The sequence below is a fragment of the Lepidochelys kempii genome, chromosome 6 (genome assembly GCF_965140265.1).
Source record: "Lepidochelys kempii isolate rLepKem1 chromosome 6, rLepKem1.hap2, whole genome shotgun sequence".
Lineage (NCBI taxonomy): Eukaryota > Metazoa > Chordata > Testudines > Cheloniidae > Lepidochelys > Lepidochelys kempii.
This window is the reverse complement of record NC_133261.1, coordinates 1,483,606-1,500,788: the sequence shown is the minus strand read 5'-3', so window position 1 is coordinate 1,500,788 and position 17,183 is coordinate 1,483,606. Positions and strand designations below refer to the sequence as shown.

General features: G+C 56.7%; 2 protein-coding genes across 2 annotated transcripts in view; both read right to left on the bottom strand.

Moving 5' to 3' along the window:
* Positions 1 to 17,183, bottom strand: part of LOC140912223 (prostasin-like) — a 133,540-nt gene that overhangs the window by 65,137 nt on the left and 51,220 nt on the right.
* On the bottom strand, positions 4,914 to 12,054 carry LOC140912300 (RING finger protein 112-like). Its single transcript, XM_073346518.1, has 14 exons — positions 12,010 to 12,054; positions 11,008 to 11,114; positions 10,513 to 10,828; positions 9,817 to 10,032; positions 9,269 to 9,406; positions 8,934 to 9,038; positions 8,706 to 8,756; positions 7,989 to 8,045; positions 7,753 to 7,839; positions 7,468 to 7,591; positions 7,215 to 7,345; positions 6,758 to 6,811; positions 5,964 to 6,038; positions 4,914 to 5,411 (listed from the first exon to the last, which is right to left on the bottom strand). Exons 2-14 carry the CDS (start codon positions 11,028 to 11,030, stop codon positions 4,914 to 4,916), a joined length of 1,875 nt encoding a protein of 624 aa, XP_073202619.1. The 5' UTR covers positions 11,031 to 11,114; positions 12,010 to 12,054.

Sequence of the window (17,183 nt, the reverse complement as noted above, 5' to 3'; positions counted from 1 at the left end):
GTGAGGTACTCTCTGCTGACAGAGAATTGTTGGCACTTGGGGTCAAAGGTCCAGAATTCCTTCTGATATAACCCATAATCCACCCTTTCCTCGCGCCAAAGCAAATATCCCGCTCTATGCAGGAGTGAGGAACAGAGCAAAGCCGCACGCTTCTTCCCCCAACACATCACTACCAGCGTTAAGGTTGCCTCAGGCTGTTTCAGACCATTCCTGAACACTGGATGCCCCTGGATTTAAATCTCTGAACTCCAGGAACTGCAGAGTTGAGGCAAAGCAAAACTAATCTTCTAAAATCCAGGAATTAAGGCTTTACGGCAAAGCAAACTTACCCCTCTGAAAACCTGGCCGAAGCTGACCCCTCAGCCCTACTGCAGACTCCGTCATCTAGGACCCTTCCTGGATTCCTCCCTGATGCTGAGCTCTTGCATACCAGCACCTGCAAGTTGCGCTGTCAATCATCTCCGGCTGCCTACGAGCCGTCACCCATCCTGGCCGATGATGACTTAGCTTTGGTTATTTACGCCATCGCCTCTCCCCTGGGCTGCAGCAATGTGTCACCCCAAGGCTCCGCCACTCAGAAAACTTCAGCTGTTCCATAATGCAGCAGGGCATCTCCGTGAGCGTATCACCCAGCCCTGCACTTCCCACACCAACTTCCCATGGAATAACTGTGATGCTGGTTTGGGGTTTCCCGGGGTGTCCACGGGTAATCACCACCCTCTGCTGCCAGCAGGATGGAGCCCTGTCTGTGCCCACCAGGGGATACTCTTGCTTTCCACTGGCAACTTGCAGACCCAGTGTGGCACGCTGAGCCTCAAAGCAACACCCTGGCACCCCCATAATCACCATGGTCAGATAATTATGATGTTTTGTACAAAGTCTGCCTTGTGAGGTATCACTTTAAAAGTCTTGATCTGTTGAACATTAATACCCGGTTGGACTGTGTGTGCTGTCTCTGGATGGGAAGTTATGAAGTTTTGCTCTGTGTGCGTGACTGAAATATGTTGAGAGGTTGGGAACACCCACAACCAGCCTTTCAGGTGCAACAGCAGAGCAGCCAGACATGCTGATGGCCCATTAAAGGAATCCACACTCCCAAGGATTATCCCAGGATCCGTATACAATGGAGACTTCTCAGAGAGAGCACGCAGACAATGGAGGCTGCTTGACTCATGTCATAGCAAAGGCTCTTTCCAGCAAGCTGGAAGAAGCTATAAAAGTGGGGAAGTGACATCATCACTTGGCCTCACTCTCCTCCCCGCCCCCACCCCCAACTGAACACCTGGAAACACGCTTGGAGAACAAAGACTGAACTGGGGAGGTGGGCCCAGGCTGGACCGGAAAATCCCAGCCTGTGTAGTAAGGAACGAGACCATCAGGGTGAGACACGGCTTGATTCAAATCCTGTCTAGTTTATAGAACTCAGATCGGGATTTTACTTTTATTTCTTAGGAAACCAATTTTGATCTTATTACTTATAATCAATTTTATTATTTTTATTTATTATTACTTTGATCAATTTTGACACTTATTACTTATAATCACTTCAAACCTGTCTTTCTGGAGTTAATAAACAGGTTTTATATTTTACCTAAACCAGTGGGATTTGCTTGTAGTGCCTGGGAAATCTGCTCAGGAACAAGAGCTGGTGCATGCCCTCTCCGCACTGAGGGAGGGGTGGACTGGGTTATAAACTTACACTGGTCAGGCTTCTGAGCAGGGCAAGATGGTACAGCCCTGGGATTGTAGACTGGGGGCGGGAATTGGCTGGAGCATCTTTATTGTTAGTTCATGAGTGAACGGGGAGAAGTATTCATGTAACTCAGCAGGGTGGGTCCTTGCCTGTGGACGTCTGTGTGAGTGCGGTATGTGGCAGAGGTTTGTGGCTTAGCAAGAGCAACACAGGGTGAGAGAAAGCCCTGGTTCAAGGGACTCAGCAATACCCCAGTTCCAGGTTACATTCAAGGGACCCTATCACACCAGGTGCTCTGCAAACCCCTCTGTATCTCACTGCAGGCTGGCAACTTACATGCCTGATCCCATTACAGTCCAGGGCCCAGTCACCTGCCTTCAGCACACCCACAATGCACGCCGATCTGCTGCCTCCATGGAAACAGAGCTCCCCTGCTCCACTTCAGTTCCAGGATCGCCTGCACACCTCGCCCTCAGGCAGGTTTTGTGAGGACCTGGGGACTAGAACCCAGGTCTGCAGAGTCCAGGGCAGCTGACATTCCCACAGTGCCACTGGGGGCCAGGCTGAGGCACAGCCAGGGAGCACTGTGGGGAGTAGGCGTCACAGGAAGTACCGCCCACAAGATCCAGCATGACAGTACCCTGCAGCCCTCTGATTGGTCAGCTGCCCCTACTTAACCTCCAGGGGTTGCCCCAGGAAATTGGCCGGGCAACCCCAGACCTTGGCCTGCTGCAGCGCCAGACTCTGCTTTGTCTCCCGATCTCTGGTCTCCGACTCCAGCCTGACTGTGACCTGGACTCTTGTCTATGGGACCTGGCCTTGTGATTCCTCCAACTCCTGCCTGGAGACGCCCGTCCCTGGTGGGCAGGCCTTGGCCCCGTTGTGACAGCTAGGCCGGACCACCTACGCCCCTGTCAGGGTTCCCCCCCACACTCTGAACTCTGTGGTACAGATGTGGGGACCTGCATGAAAGACCCCATAAGCTTATTTCTACGATCTTAGGTTAAAACTTCCCCAAGGCACAAATTACTTTCCTTGTTCTTGGTCAGTATTGCTGCCACCGACACGTGATTTACACAAAAATTCAGGGAAGGGTCACTTGGAATCGCTATCCCCCCAAAATATCCCCCCCTTTCCTGGGGAGACTTGAGAATACTATACCAACCAATTGCTTTAGCAATGTGAGCACAGACCAGACCCTTTGTCTTCAGGACACTGAAATCAATCAGATTCTTAAAAGAAGAACTTTATTTATAAAGAAAAAAAATAAAGGAATCACACCTGCAACATCAGAATGAAAGGTAACTTTACAGGGTAATAAAAAGACTTAAAATACAGAGGACTCCCCGCTGGGCTCAGCTTCACAGTTATAAAAAAACCAGGAATAAAAGTAGCTCTGTAGCATAGGAAAATTCACAAGCTAAAACAAAAGATAACCTAACGCATTTCCTTGCCCTACTTACAATTTCTGTGGATTTAGATGGATTATTCCAGGTATATTTTCAGGAGATGTTGTACCTTCTCCCTGTGTCCAGAGAGGGAACAACAACAACAAACAAATCCTCCCCCAGATTTGAAAGTATTTTCTTTTCTTATTGGTCCTTCTGGTCAGGTGCCAACTAGGTTATTTGAACTACTTAACCCCTTACAGGTAAGGCAATCCAGTACAGTTGCCAAGGATACATAAAGTTTGCTACCCTTCCCCCTATTTATGACAGCCCCCCCATCCCTCCCAGGTTTACAGTCAAACTCTCCCGCTGGTTGGTTCTCACAGCACTTGTCCAGTCCAGAGAGCTGGGATCCCCTGTTCCCCCTGCTGGCAAAGTCACTCCTCTGTAATGGGCCATTTCTTCTGCTCTTCTCCAGTCACAAGCTCCTGTCTGCGAGCCCAGGGCCCCCCTCTCCTGAGCATTCCCTTGGGGTTGGTTTGTCTCTGTAGATGGCCAGCCTGCATCTTGTCAAGCCAGCAAGCAGAGGCTGCCTCCACGGATGTGCATTGTTCTCACGTTGACCAGGTCAGCTCCCAGCCTCACGTTTGACTCCCAGAAGATTCAGAACTCAATATCCTACTGGGGACCTGGCTCTAAAACCGTTACTCATACAACCATCTGGCAATAGCCGTGACAAGCGACTGGTTCCCACCATTCGGCAGAACCCGCACACGACCCCCTTAGGTGAAATATTAAGAAGATGGTGGGACATAGGGGCCCTATGCCCACCTGGCCATGTCTGAGCTACAATATTGAATCAAGTTCATGGTCTCAGCCTGATCTTCAAGGCACTTCATACCCTGGGCCCACCATGTCTAAAAGAGCTGAGAGATCCAGGAGGAAGACCATGGTTGCCTTGAAGGCCCAGTAGAGTTCTCTACAATAATGGTGAAGTTCACCGGTGTCGATTTCCTTTAGCTTCGGAAGGTTTTATAGCCCTCCCTTGGAATAAATTATGATGCCTGTTTCTTGCAGAGCGCTTTCTCTCAGTAGAGCTCAAACCCCTCACGATCTTTCAATGCATTATTATCTTTATTATACAGATGGGAAACTGAGGCACAGAGTAACGAAGTGACTTGGCCAAGGTCACAGAAGAAGTCCATGGTAGAGCAGGAAACCCACGTCTTCCTGTGCCCTCTCCCCTGGACCCACTTTCCCGCTCAGAGGGGCGGCTGAAGATCAATCCCCCAGGACGGCATCACCGGACTGCTGTTGTAGGAAATAAGCCAGGCGCCCATGGTCACCCCCAGCGGGTGATCTCGGGACATGACCATCGACGGGGCATTTCCAAGCACTTCGTGTTGCAGCGGAGTGGCCCTGCAACATCGAAGGAAGGCAGAGCAAGAACCGAGGGCTGGAAGTTAAAGCCAGACAAACTCCCATTGGAAATGAGGCACTGGATTTCTCACAGCGCAGGTCATTCACCCGCGGGACCAGCTCCTCGAGAAATCCGTGATTTCTCCATCTCTTCTGGCTTCCGAGCCAGACTGAACGCCTTTCCGGGAGATGATTTAGTCCAACAGGAGATATCCGACCCAATGCAGGGGGAAGTGGGCGGCATTCTCCAGCTGGGTGGCACAGCAGGTCAGACAAGAGGATCTAAAGGTCCCTTCTTAGAATCTGGGGGCGAAGGCTCCCCGCTCTGGGGAGGCTTGTGGGAAACATGTCTGTGCCACGCGGCAGACCCGTCACCCCATTCCTCAGCCCTAGATTGGGGTGGGGGGCACTGATCAGATCAGGGGTGTGTCCTCAGACAGATCCTCAGTGCCGTCCTCCTCCTCCCTCCTGCCGACAGCAGCCTTGGCCCTCTGCCTATCCTTCTGGGCGATGTTCCCACCAACTCCCCCGCCCACGCCCCCGCCCACGACAACCCCGGCCACGGCACCCACGCCAGCACCAAGGGCTGCTGCCTCAGCCATGCCGAGAGCAGCGGCAGCGATCCCGATGCCGGCAGCGCCGCCCACCGGGGCCAGCACCAGCGCCCCCGCGCCCACGCCCGCCGCGATGACGAATTTCTTGAAGCGCTTCCCGTAGCTCTGCAGGAAGGTCTCGGCCTCCCCTGTCAACTCCTCCTCCAGCTCCGTCAGCTGGGCCGCTTTCTCCGGCGCCGGCTCCCGCATGTCCGTCTGGCACCGCCAGAGCAACTGCCCGCGCCGCTCCGCGAACAGCTCCGCCATCTTGCCCGGCCGCACCTTCAGGCAGGAGATCAGGGTCCGGGAGTCGCCGTCCTGCGCCCGCCGGGAGAGGAGACGGCCAAGAGCGTTAGAAGGGACAAGTGCTGCACGGACCCTGCTCCCCCAGCTGAGATGGGGGGCCCCCTCGCGCAAGGCACGGTACAGACCTGGACTGAGATGGGGGCCCCCTCGCGCCAGGTGAGGGACACGAACCCAAAAAGCTCACAGGCAAACACTCGCCAAGGCAGGATCATTCTCCCCCTTTGATAGATGGGGAAACTGAAGCCCAGAGAGACTCACTGACTCACCCAGGGGAATCTGTGGCAGCACCGTGGACAAAACCCAGGAGTTCCGACTCCGGGTCCAGCCCATTCACCACCTGGGCCATGACACCTCCACTACTGCAGCTGGCCACAGGGCAAACTTATTCCCCCCACCCCCAACCCCGGTGCAGGAGTTTGAGCCTCCCATCTCTATAGTCATCCTGGAAGCTGGAGATATGAGGTCCCCTCTCCTACATGAAGCCAACAGCCAGTGGGGTTGGCCAAGACGGTTCTCTGGAGTTCCCCTGGCTGGGGCACAGGGGCCCCCGCCGCACAGACTCACCTTCTCCTTCAGAAACACAGCGTGGTCTGCACTGGCCCTGTCCAGGACTCTCTGGTTGTGGAAGGTGATGGCCATCTGCAGAGGGAGGACAAGGCCGGGGTGAGCCGCAAGTTTATGGGGCCCTGTCTCCACCTAGCAACTGCAGCAACCTCATGTAACAGAGCGATGCCACTAGCCAGTGTGAAACTACAACTCCCATGAGCCACCATGGCAGCTCAGCCTGAAGCCAGGCACCCAAACTACAAGCCCCATGATGCTCCACAGCCAGGGACTCCCATGATGCACCATCTCCCTCCTCTATAGTGCATCATGGGAGCTGCAGTCTGACCAGAGAGCTGATTTATGGAGAGAAAAGGGAGCATGCAGAGCCAAACTATAATTCCCATTAGACACCAGATCAAAGTATTTCAGCTTTTGATATTTCGCTGGAAACTCAAATTTCTCTGCATGGGGAAAAAAAACAAACATTTTTCAACAAGTGTCAACACACTCCTGAGATGAAGCCACCTCTGGGGAGCAGCATATGGGAACAGCCACACACAACACTGCATAGGGATGGGCTCACCCAGTGCTGAGATGCAGCCACTTCTGGGGTTGGGGGGCGGGGAGCAGCTGGGGAATAGCCTCCCAGCAACACGACACGGAGATGGCTTGCCCGACATGAGATGCAGCCACCTTTCGGTGAGGCAGCAGAAAAAGACGAAAGTAGGCTACAGTTTTACATCGGAAGTGAATTCAGGAGGAGGGACACACCCCTTGATCAGGTCAGAGGCAGAAACAGGCAGAGAAGGTACCTGAGCGGGAGAGGAGAAGCCGAAGCAACGTTTCTTCATCAGATCAGAGAATTTCTGCAAAGAAAGCACAAGAAATCACAATACAGACTCCACAGGGCTTAGAAAAGTGGGAACATGGGGATGGCTCGCCCGGCGCTGAGATGCAGCCACCTCTGGGGCAGGGCAGCTGGGGAACGGACATAAGACAACAGTGGGAATCAGTTTGGCGGGGGAAATGAAGAACTTCCCTGGATGATTTAGGAAGGCTCAGTAGAATCATCCAAGCTGGGATTCTGCTAGGCTATAAATACAACCCTCATTCTTAATTAACAAAAGTTCAGCAAAAAGGGCGAAGCCCCCACCCCGCTCCCCTCAGCACAGCGCCCCCTAGTGCCACCATGAGGTACTGGGGCCAGCGCTGACTGCCAGGGGAGAGCGTCAATTACTGAGACCCCATGCCCAGCTGGCCAATCCCCACCTTTATCTTGGCAGCGAGCTGTGACCCGGTCACCAGCGCCCCGTGCCGGTTCCTCCAGATGTGTTGACCGGCTGAGGCCACCAGGCCGGTGACGTAGTCCCTCAGGCTGTCCCGGAAATCCTCATCCATGTCTGCAAAGGGGAGGGACATGGCAATGAACCCAGAGCCGGAGCGTCCCCCCACGGCCCGTTCCCCGGCAGAGACGGAGACGCCCCGTCGTGCAGGCTCAGAGCCGCTGTCCAGGGTCCGTTACCTCTCAGGCATCCCTGGCTTCCAGTCATGATCCACTTGCCAGGGAAGGGCATCAGGTAACAGCGGGTTTTGCTTCTGGTCAGCGCTTCCAAGGCCTTCGGGTGTTTGCAAGACGCCGCCAGCATCTGCCAGAGCCAGGGGAATTAGCAAAGTGAGACATCAATGGAGGGAAATACTCCGGGACCCATTCCCTGCTCCCCTGAGCCAGCCAGGCCCTTGCCCTGGGGCCGGATCAGAGCCAGCACCCCGCAGAGGGCAAAGGCCCCTTGTCAAGCCCCACACTCACCTGTCGGACGTCTCTCAGATGCTCCTTCCCACCGTCCGTTCCAAGGACCAAGGAGTTGCTCCAATCCCGCACCAGCAGGTCTAGCTGCTGCAGGGGAGACAGGACAATCTCAGGAGGGGAAGGCTGAACCCCTCGGGTGTGGGGCAGGAAGTGGCTGGGGCAGGAGCATCCCATGCAGTGGGGCGAGGAGATTGCATGGGGCAGGGTGGGGGGATGGGGGGGGAAAGTCGTCTCACCTGAATGGACTCCAGCCCGTATTCCTTTCCCACCTCCTCGGCCACGTGCAGAAACATCTGCAGAGCAGAGGGAACAGGTTGCTGAGATCCCTGGGGCAGGGAGACAGCGTGTGCCCTGGTGGCAGCTGGGGGTGGAAATCCTACCAACAAACACCCCCCTGCCACCCACCCACCCACCCACAAAGCAGCCCCTCCAGCTTGGTCTGGGTCTGTTCCCCGGGGTCCCAGGGCTTTCCCCCTCTGCTGCAGAGACACCTAGTGGCCAAAGAGCAGAACTGCAAGTCAAGGTTCCCCTCCCCCCTGCCCCATGCCAGGGGCTCTCTTTGCCCCCGTGCCCACCGACGGTAGGAGCAGAATAGACCAAGATGCCAAATATTGAGACTTCTCAGAGTCCTGGCAACACCCGTGTTCTCAGTCAGGATGGAGCTCGGGCAGGGGCGAATTCCAGACCCTGCTGAATTCGGCCCCAGGACTCCTGGGTTCTCTCCCCAGCTCTGGGAGGGGAGTGGGGTCTAGTGGTTAAAACAGCAGGGGGAGGGCAGGCTGGAAGCCAGGACTCCTGGGTTCTAACTCTGGCTGTTCCACAGACTCCCCATGTGACCTCAGGTAAGTCATTGATTCTCTCTGGGCCTCAGTTTCCCCAGCTGCAGAATGGGCAGACTACCCCATTGGGGCTCTAGGAGAATGGCACCACGTCCTGCCCTCCTCCCGCTTCACCTCCAGATACTCTAGATCGGGGTCCTTTAGCTGGCTGGAAACATTCAGGATCTGCAAGTCATCAGAGAGGACAGGGTTAGAGACAGAAACCAGCACGACCCTCTCCCCGCAGCACAGCGCCCCCTAGTGCCAACCTGGGGCATTGGGGCCGGCCCTGGCTGCAATGGGAGAGCGCCCCCTGCTGAGCCCTGCCCCGCTCCCTGCGGCACAGCGCCCCCTACTGCCTACCTGGTAGGAGCCAAGCAGCATGGAGAGGGCGGAGAGTTTCACGCTGGTCTCCGTGTCTCTGGCAATGTTCATGGAGCCCTCGGTGTCGACCAGCAGCACGGCCACCTGGGGGGGGAGCCACAGGCCAGTGTCTCATGCCAGCTCCCCACTCTGCCCCCCACATGCCCCAGCACCCAGTGAGACCCAGCCCCTGGGGGGCACTGTGTTCCCTGCCTCCCATCCCAGGCCCCGGTCTCTGAGCCCACCCAGCCTCTGTCTGCTCTGCTCCCCCAAGTAGACATCTGCTGCGGTCACTCATCCCCCCACCCCATTTCCTCACCCCTCTTCCCACTCACCTGGCCTCCCTTGGAGGGGACCCAGAAGGGCTGACTCCACGCCCACACCCCCTTGGTGACTCTGTGGGCACCAACTCGCCACTCGAACCCCTCCAGGGGCTCCTCCTCCCGGCCCATCCAGGATCCATCCTTCACATCCTGGCGGGGGGGGGGAAGAAGAAGACATGGGGGGCGGGGCAATTAGTGCAGGGGGTCGGGGGACTGTGGGTATTTTATTAGCAGGCAAGTAGCATGGGGACCAGCGCACTGGAAAGATGATGGACAGGCAGACTCAGGCTGACACAGACACACAGACAAGGGTCTAGACGGTCTAGTGGGTTAGAGCTGGGGGGCTGGGAGCCAGGACTCCTGGGTTCTGTCCCCAATTCTGGCATGGGAAGTAGGAGTCTAGTGAGTTAGAGCAGGGGGGGCAGGAGCCAGGACTCCTGGGTTCTGTCCCCAATTCTGGCACGGGAAGTGTGGGTCTAGTGAGTTAGAGCGGGGGGGGCGGGAGCCAGGACTCCTGGGTTATCTCCTTGGTCCTGGGAGGGGATCAGGGCTGCACTCACCAGGCTCTGGAGACGACGCAGCAGGTAGTTCAGCAGGAAGGATTTGCCCCGGCGCTGCTCCCCGATGATGGACACCAGGCAGACGGGGGCATCCCCCACCCCACCCTGCTCCAGGCAGTGGCTCAGGGCCTCCTCGTCCAAGGTCAGGCCCCCTTTCTCATCCACACACACCAATTGCACCGGGCGCCCCGCCTCTGGCCGAGCCCCCGGCCCCGGCTGCAGGGACAGAGCAGGATCAGAGCTGGGACCCCACCCCTGAGCTGGTGAGTCCCTTCTCCCCCGGATCAGAGCCCCATTCCCACCCCCTGGACCAGCCAGTCCCACCATCCAAAACAGTGCCCTCTAGAGGGGAAAGGCCCCGTGTCCCATCCTCTCCCCCCCACTTCCAGCTAGTCCATGTCCCCTCACCGGGGCCCCCTGTCTGGAGTCACAGCCTGTTAGCTAGGGGTTTAATTTCTTATCAGCAGGTCTGAGCCCTGAGTGCCCAGCTCCCCCCTTAGCAGCCCAGGGACCTGACCGGTTGCTAAAGGCACACAGCAATCCCCTTAGCCGGCCTTCCCCCTGACCCCAGGGCCCCAGCGTGGAGATAGGGGACACCGTGCTGCAGGGAGCAAACATGCAGCTGTTCCCCCCCCCCCCCGCCCCGCCCCAGAGGTGGCTGCATCTCTGGACCAGCCTCAGGAGGGCTGCACTCACCTCAGGGCTCGCTGTCCCTGTTGCTTTCAACGTCCCTTCACGTGGCAGGTCTCTGATTTTCTCCACCAGGCTTTTGAGACGTGTGTCTGGGGTCATCTGGTTCCTGGAGCAGGGAGCCCGGCACTCGGGGCACTGGTACCCCCAAGCCGAGACCCCACTCCAGTGAGCCGCGAGGCAGCCCCGGCAGAAGTTGTGGCCACACTCAATGGAGACGGGGTCCTCCAAGACGTCCAGGCAGATGGAGCAGGTGACGTCCTCCTGGAGTCGCTCCACCATCCCCTCTGGAGCTGGCTTCGAGGAGGGGGGTGGGATCGGCCTGGGAGACACACAGCAGGGGGCCTGTGAGCCAGGACTCCTGGGTTCTATCCCAGCTGCGGGGGCAGGGGGCAGGGGATTGGGGTCGAGTGAGGGGGGGGCTCTGAGCCAGGATTCGTGGACTCTAGCCCCAGCTCTGGAATGGGTTACACCTGAATTGGGTGGGACTGGAGCACTTACCCTTTCTTATTTGCATTTCCCATAATGCAGCGGGTGACAGGCTGGGCTTTGGTTGACCAATCTCCCCTCCTCCTGGGCTGGGACTAAAGCCAAACTCTGTTGGAGAACTGAAACAACAGGACACCAATGGATTAACCCCCTCACACCCACTGAGCTCAAACAGAAGGGTTGGCAGAGGGGGAAACTGAGGCACAGAGCAGGGTTGGGACACTCCAGGTCCTAATCCCAATTCTTGAGTGCTGAGTTCCCCAGGGCTCTCCTTGTGTACTGGGGACACCCCCCGTCCCCACTAGCACCCCAAGAAATGAGCAAACTCTCTTTAGCCAGCACCTCATGCCACAGCCCCACTGCACCCAGAACCCAGGGGGTCCAGCTCCCCTCCCCATTCTAACCCACTCCTTCCTCCAAGCGATGGAGAGAGAACCCAGGAGTCCAGGCTCCCAGCCTCCCTGCTCGAACCCACGAGACCCACTCCCCTCCCAGAGCTGGAGAAAGAACTCAGGAGTCTGAGCTCCCAGCCTCCCCTGGTTCTAATCCCTAGACCCCACTCCCCTGCCAGAGCTGGGGAGAGAACCCAGGAGTCCGGGCTCCCTGGCATTAAACACCACTCATATCCGTCTCTGTTGCAAGAGGAAACCACGCGTCCCCAGCAGTCGCACATGGGGAGAGCCCGCTGCCATCTGCGCCCCCCTCCCCACCGGGCGCAAGAGCCCCGGGGGCAGCGGGATTTTCAGCCGCTCGGGACTTTTCAAGCAGCTCTCGGGCTTGGCGGCCGGGCGCGGCTCGCTGCGTGGGGACCCACGGGGCTGGGCTGGTGGGGCGGGGGCCGGGCCCCAGCGAGAGGCCGGGGGGTGGCCGGGGTTTGCCTTCAGTGCCCCCCAGCTGCTGCAAGTTTGAAACCAGCCACTCAAATCTCAGGGGGGTTGTCGGGGGACGTGGGGTGGGGGATAGACTGGAGGGGGCGATTCTGGCCCCCAGGGATGGTCGCTAGCCCCCCGTTACCTGTCCCACAGCTCGCTTCGCCTGTGTCCAAGATTTAATCCTAGGGAAATGAAAATAAAACCTTGGCTCATTTCTATTTCCTCCTGCCCGGCAGCCAGGCTCTGACCCCGAAGCAGATTGGCTCCCAGGACTGGGGGGGTTGTAGCCACAAGGGAGGATATGAATAGCCACTGGTACGTGGGGCTGGGGGGAAGGGAGCCAGAACTCCTGGGTTCTCTCCTTGGCTTTGGGAAGGAAGTGATGTCTAATGATTAGAGCAGGGGCCCCAGGGAGCCAGGGCTCCTGGGTTCTATCCCCAGTTCCAGGATGGGAGTGGGTAGGGGGGGTCTAGTGATTGGGGCGAGGAGCCAGGACTCTTGGGTTCTCTCCGTGCCTCTGGGAGGGAAGTGGGGTCTAGTGGTTAGAGCAGGACTCCTGGGTTCTGTCCCCAGCTCTGGGAGGGACAGGGGGCTAGTGGGTTTGGGGGAGGACCTAGCAGGGCTCAGTGTAGACATAAAACTCTTCTATGCACATTCCCTTCCTCTATGTCCGAGCACATTTTGAGAGCAGGTCGGACACACACCGGTCAGGGCTGATCTAGGTTTCCTTGGCCCTGCCTCAGTGCTGAACATGGGACTTGGTGCCCTCTCCAAGTCCCTTCCAGCACCATATTTCTCGGATTCTCTTGGAGACACTAAACAGCTTTGTCTCCCACTGGAAAGTTTTCATTCCAGCCCCCGGTTCCTTTCTGTGGTTCTTCTCTGCACCCGATTCCCCTCCAAGCCCTAGTTCACGGCAAAGTCCCAAGTCCCCAGGGAAAACCCAGGCCTAATGAGCATTTCCCCTGCTTTGGGAGGTGTTTGGCCAACTCCTTGCACCCCACTCCACACACAACACGGCTCCTCCGTTCTCCCCAGCATCCCACCCACACACGCGGCCTGGAGCCCAGGGCCACAACTTGCTGCAAAACTGTTTTATGTTTGATCACCAGTCGTGGGGGTGCAGCATCCCCCTTCAGAATCACGTGCAGGGGGTGCTGTGGAGCTGTAGAAGGGGCTACCCGGAAACCACCCCCCCCCACAGAGACTGCCCACCTCCCAGCGATCCAAGCCCAGCTGCCTGTGGTTTGGATGCCCCAGTCCTGCCCCCTAGAGGCATATTCAGAGCAGCTCCCTCCTCTCCGAGCGATGGGCTCAGGCTCTCTGCAGACTCAGGCCCATGGGCAGTCAGCGGTTGATCTCCACCCCTCTCTCTTCTGCATCTCTTACATCCCACGGGCAGGGGGGAGCAATGGAGGGAGCTGGGCAGGGATGCTGTGATAGGAGGTGGAGGAGGCAGGTCCCGGGGACAGTGCTGAAAAGGAGTAGGACGGGACTGACGGGACTGATGGCAATGGGGCTGGTGCTCCTGGTCGTGGTGACATAGGGGCTGTGGTTGGGTAGTGAGGGGTGCTTTTGCCGCCACCCACAGAGCCCACATGGCTACCTCCCAGGGTGGGCTGTCCACCACCAGCCTCCCCCCAGCTCACAGTCCAGTCCAGGAGCCAGGTCCTGTCTCAGGGTTACCCTAGAAGGTTCCCCAGCTGCCCCTCCCCAGAAGCAGCTGCATCTCAGTGCTGAGAGATTGCGATCATGCAGGGCCCCCTCACACCTTCCCCTCAACCCCTCAGCATCCATTAACCAGCCCCCTATAGCCCTAGGCACATGGGCCCCAGCATGGCCCCACCCACATGCTTTGGCCCCGCCCCTGGACTGTAGCCCCATCCGGTGACACACCCATGCCCGGGCAGGTATATTACCCCTGCGCCGATTGTCCCCGTGGGAGTTCACCAAGGACGGAAGCCTGGAGCTCGCTGGCATCACGGGTGTTGCGGGATGTTTGGGCCAGGATCGGTTTTCGAGCTGGGGCCCGGAGCAAATGTTGGGTTCCAGAACCGTCCCCACTGAGCGCAATGGACGGCCGTCTTCCCGGCCTGGCAAAATGTTCTGTTTTGAGCGACTCCTGTGCCCACCCCAGCCCGGCCGAAAACCTGGAGAGACAGCAAGGCCCCAGGAGCCCAGGAAAGTCTCCCAACGGGGGGCCTGCCCGGCTCAGCTGAAGAGAACAGCCCCCCCGTCTAAGGGCCAGGTGCTCAGGAGAGGGTGGAAATGAGGTGAAACCCAACGGCGTGAGGTGCCTGCTTCCACGGAGACAGCGGATCCGTGAGCATTGTGGGTTGACCAGCCCCGGAAGACAAGGAAGTACCACGGTGGGGTCGGCGTATCCCCCAGCCCGCCCTGGGAAACAACCCACAGCAACGCGGCTCCTGGCGTGTGTCCCGGCCTGGACCGAGCCCTGTGACGCCAGCGCTGAAGTGGCAAAAGCACAGGGCCGGTGTGGACGCGGGTATCCACAGCATCATGCTCGTGTCATCAGCAAGTCCACGGGCCCCTCCTCTAGGAAACACAGCCGACGAGCAGAGACTGGAAGAAACTGGGTTTGTTTCGTCTGGAGAAGAGCCGCCCGAGGGGGACACATGGGAACAGTCGTCAAGAATGTAAAAGACTGTTTATAAAGAGGAGGGTGACCGATTGTTTTCCTTCGTGGCTGCGGGCAGGACCAGAAGATACGGGCTTAAACTGCAGCAAGGAAGAGGTAGGTTAGACATTAGTTCGATCGAAAGCAGCCACGACGCACTGGTGTAGCCCTCTGCCCTGCGGCAGGGCTGTGTCCACCCAACTTCTTCTATTCTCTGGCCCTTTGGAAAATTGGGGTACAGGGGAGGGGAAATTATCATTTGGGGTTGATCTGAAATGAACCCCCCCCCCGAAAATGTCCCAAAAGTCCAGGAGGGAAATTTTTTCTGTTCAAATGAAACTTTTCTTTTCAAGAAAAGTTCAATCAGAAAAAAAATCAAACCATTTCAAGCTTTGGGAGGATTTCCCCCCCACCCCCCCGCCTCTCCCCGATCAAAAGAATTTGACACTAAGCCCTGAAAGGTTTCAGTCAAGCCAAATCTACATTGATCAGCCTTCAAACTTTCACTCAGTGCTACCCTGAAGCTTAGTGAGGAAGGAGGTCTCTGCTACCATCTACTGGTGAAGCGGAGGAAGGGCTGGCATGGACCAGACCTCATTTGCATCTTGGTTACCCCCAGCATTCCAGAGTGACTATTTTGGTCATTTTAGTTAAAATTCATTGAAGTTTTGGGGCATGGGAAATGAAATTGTGGTTATTCCTATTGCGGGATGAAAGGGCAACAGGGCTGTGCTTTATATGCCCTGAGTGAGGGAGCTGACCCTAAGCGTCATTTCAGTCTCAGAGCAGTGGAGGTTGACCACAGCCCAGAGAGATGAAGACTGTAGTTTTTTTGTTTTGTTTTGTTATGGATAAGGTCTTGGAGATGGACCTCCTGAGAACATTCCCAGATGAGGAAATTCCACTATCCCAACCTGTGAGTGGGGGGGCAACAAAGTGGGGAACTGGTGCGTTGGAAGACCCTGGGGTGGTGGGTGTCTTACATCACACAGTTTGTTAGGGGAAATTGAGGGGTAGGACTGTTCCTCAAAATCTAGTGGAGTAGGGTGTTTCATTTACTCGTTACACGTATACATTGTGGATTGCTCATTGCTATGTATGCCCAAATTAATGCTGCATCCTTTCCCCCCTTAGTCCTTGTTTCAGACCCGGGCTCAGCACTTGCCGCAGGGGAAGCGGTTCCTAGAAATCACACTCAGGGAAGATTTTTAGGATTCTCCCAGGTTTCTGGGTGGGGCCTCATTCCAGTGGGTGTGTTAATTTCAAGAGGAACCGCCTACATATTCAAACCCCGCCCTTTGCACTGCCACGAACCCCCAGCAGGATTCCAGTGTCACCTCACCTCAGTCAAATCTTCCCCGTCCCCGTGGGAAAGCTGGGGATTGAGAGATGACAGACTGGGCAGGCGACTGGAACAGAGCTGTACGAGAGATACTGAAAAAACCAGGTTCCAGGGTAAATGTCACGATCCTAAAACTGCTGCTGATTTCTGTGTTGACCCGAGGGAGAATTTCAGTCGGGTAGATGAAGACGTTTGGTGTCAGAAATGTGATGTTTGCCTTCCAAGGCAGCATTTTGGTCATTTTGGTTCCAATTCAAGACAGGCAGAGCCCCGCTGCATTAATATTTTGGGGGGGCACCGACGGGGCGCGTTCCTGCTGACGTGCTTCAGACTTTGCCTGAGACAGAATCTGGCAACCAAGATTCGCTGGTAGCTACAGAGCACTTCACAAAATGGCCTGAGGCTTCCCCAAGGAAATCCAGAGGCTGTGACAGCAGCCGGGCTCCCAGGGAACAAATCCCTCACCACCTTTGGGCTCCAGGGTGAGTTACTCACATATTAAGGGAAACAAGTTGAATCCAACATTTTTTGATGGGTTGGGGAGAGTCTAGGCATCCACAAAACCCGGCCACCCCAGCACACCCCCAAGCGGATGGGGTGGCTGAAAGGATCAAAAGCACTTCTCGGGGGGTCCTCTGGTTCCCTTTGCAGGACAGCACCCCAGGGACTGGGACCAGTATAGTCCATTCCTTTTGATGGTTTATAGTACAGCAGCAAATGAGAGTACGAAGCATGCCCCAGCCTCTCTCATTGTGGGGCAGGAGCAAACCTCTTGGAGGGAGATCCCAGGGAGGAAAACAGGGGCTATGGAGTAACCCCACAATCCAACACTGAGAAAGTTCACACCGTTGCTGGAGAAAACAGGAGGAAAGCCTGAGATACAATGAAAAGGCTGCAGGAGCATCATGTGTAAGACAGGGGAGGTAATTTGTGACAGGTTCCCCCAGGCTGCCACCTGAAACTGGGGTACCACTGACCCACCAGCCTGGGCTCCCTCTCCCACTGTGCTGCTGTGACAAGCTGCAGACGGCTCCTGGTCCTACACTTCCATCAGCATTCCCACAGGCAGGGACACACCCAGCTGCAGTTACATGGGGGCTCTGGCCAGCCTCTGCATGAGCCAACAACAGATAATCCCCAGCTCACACGCCCCTGCTGGAGTATAAACCCAGAATTCTACCCTCTCACACTGCACAGGGATCTGGACAAAGTAAACTCATTACTATGTTCGCTCTCCCCTCGATGTGATGCTGAGATGTTCCCCAGACACTTCACTGAAGGGCACACTGGTTTAGGCCAACAAAGCCTAAAATCCTCGCAAGACTGGATATGAATG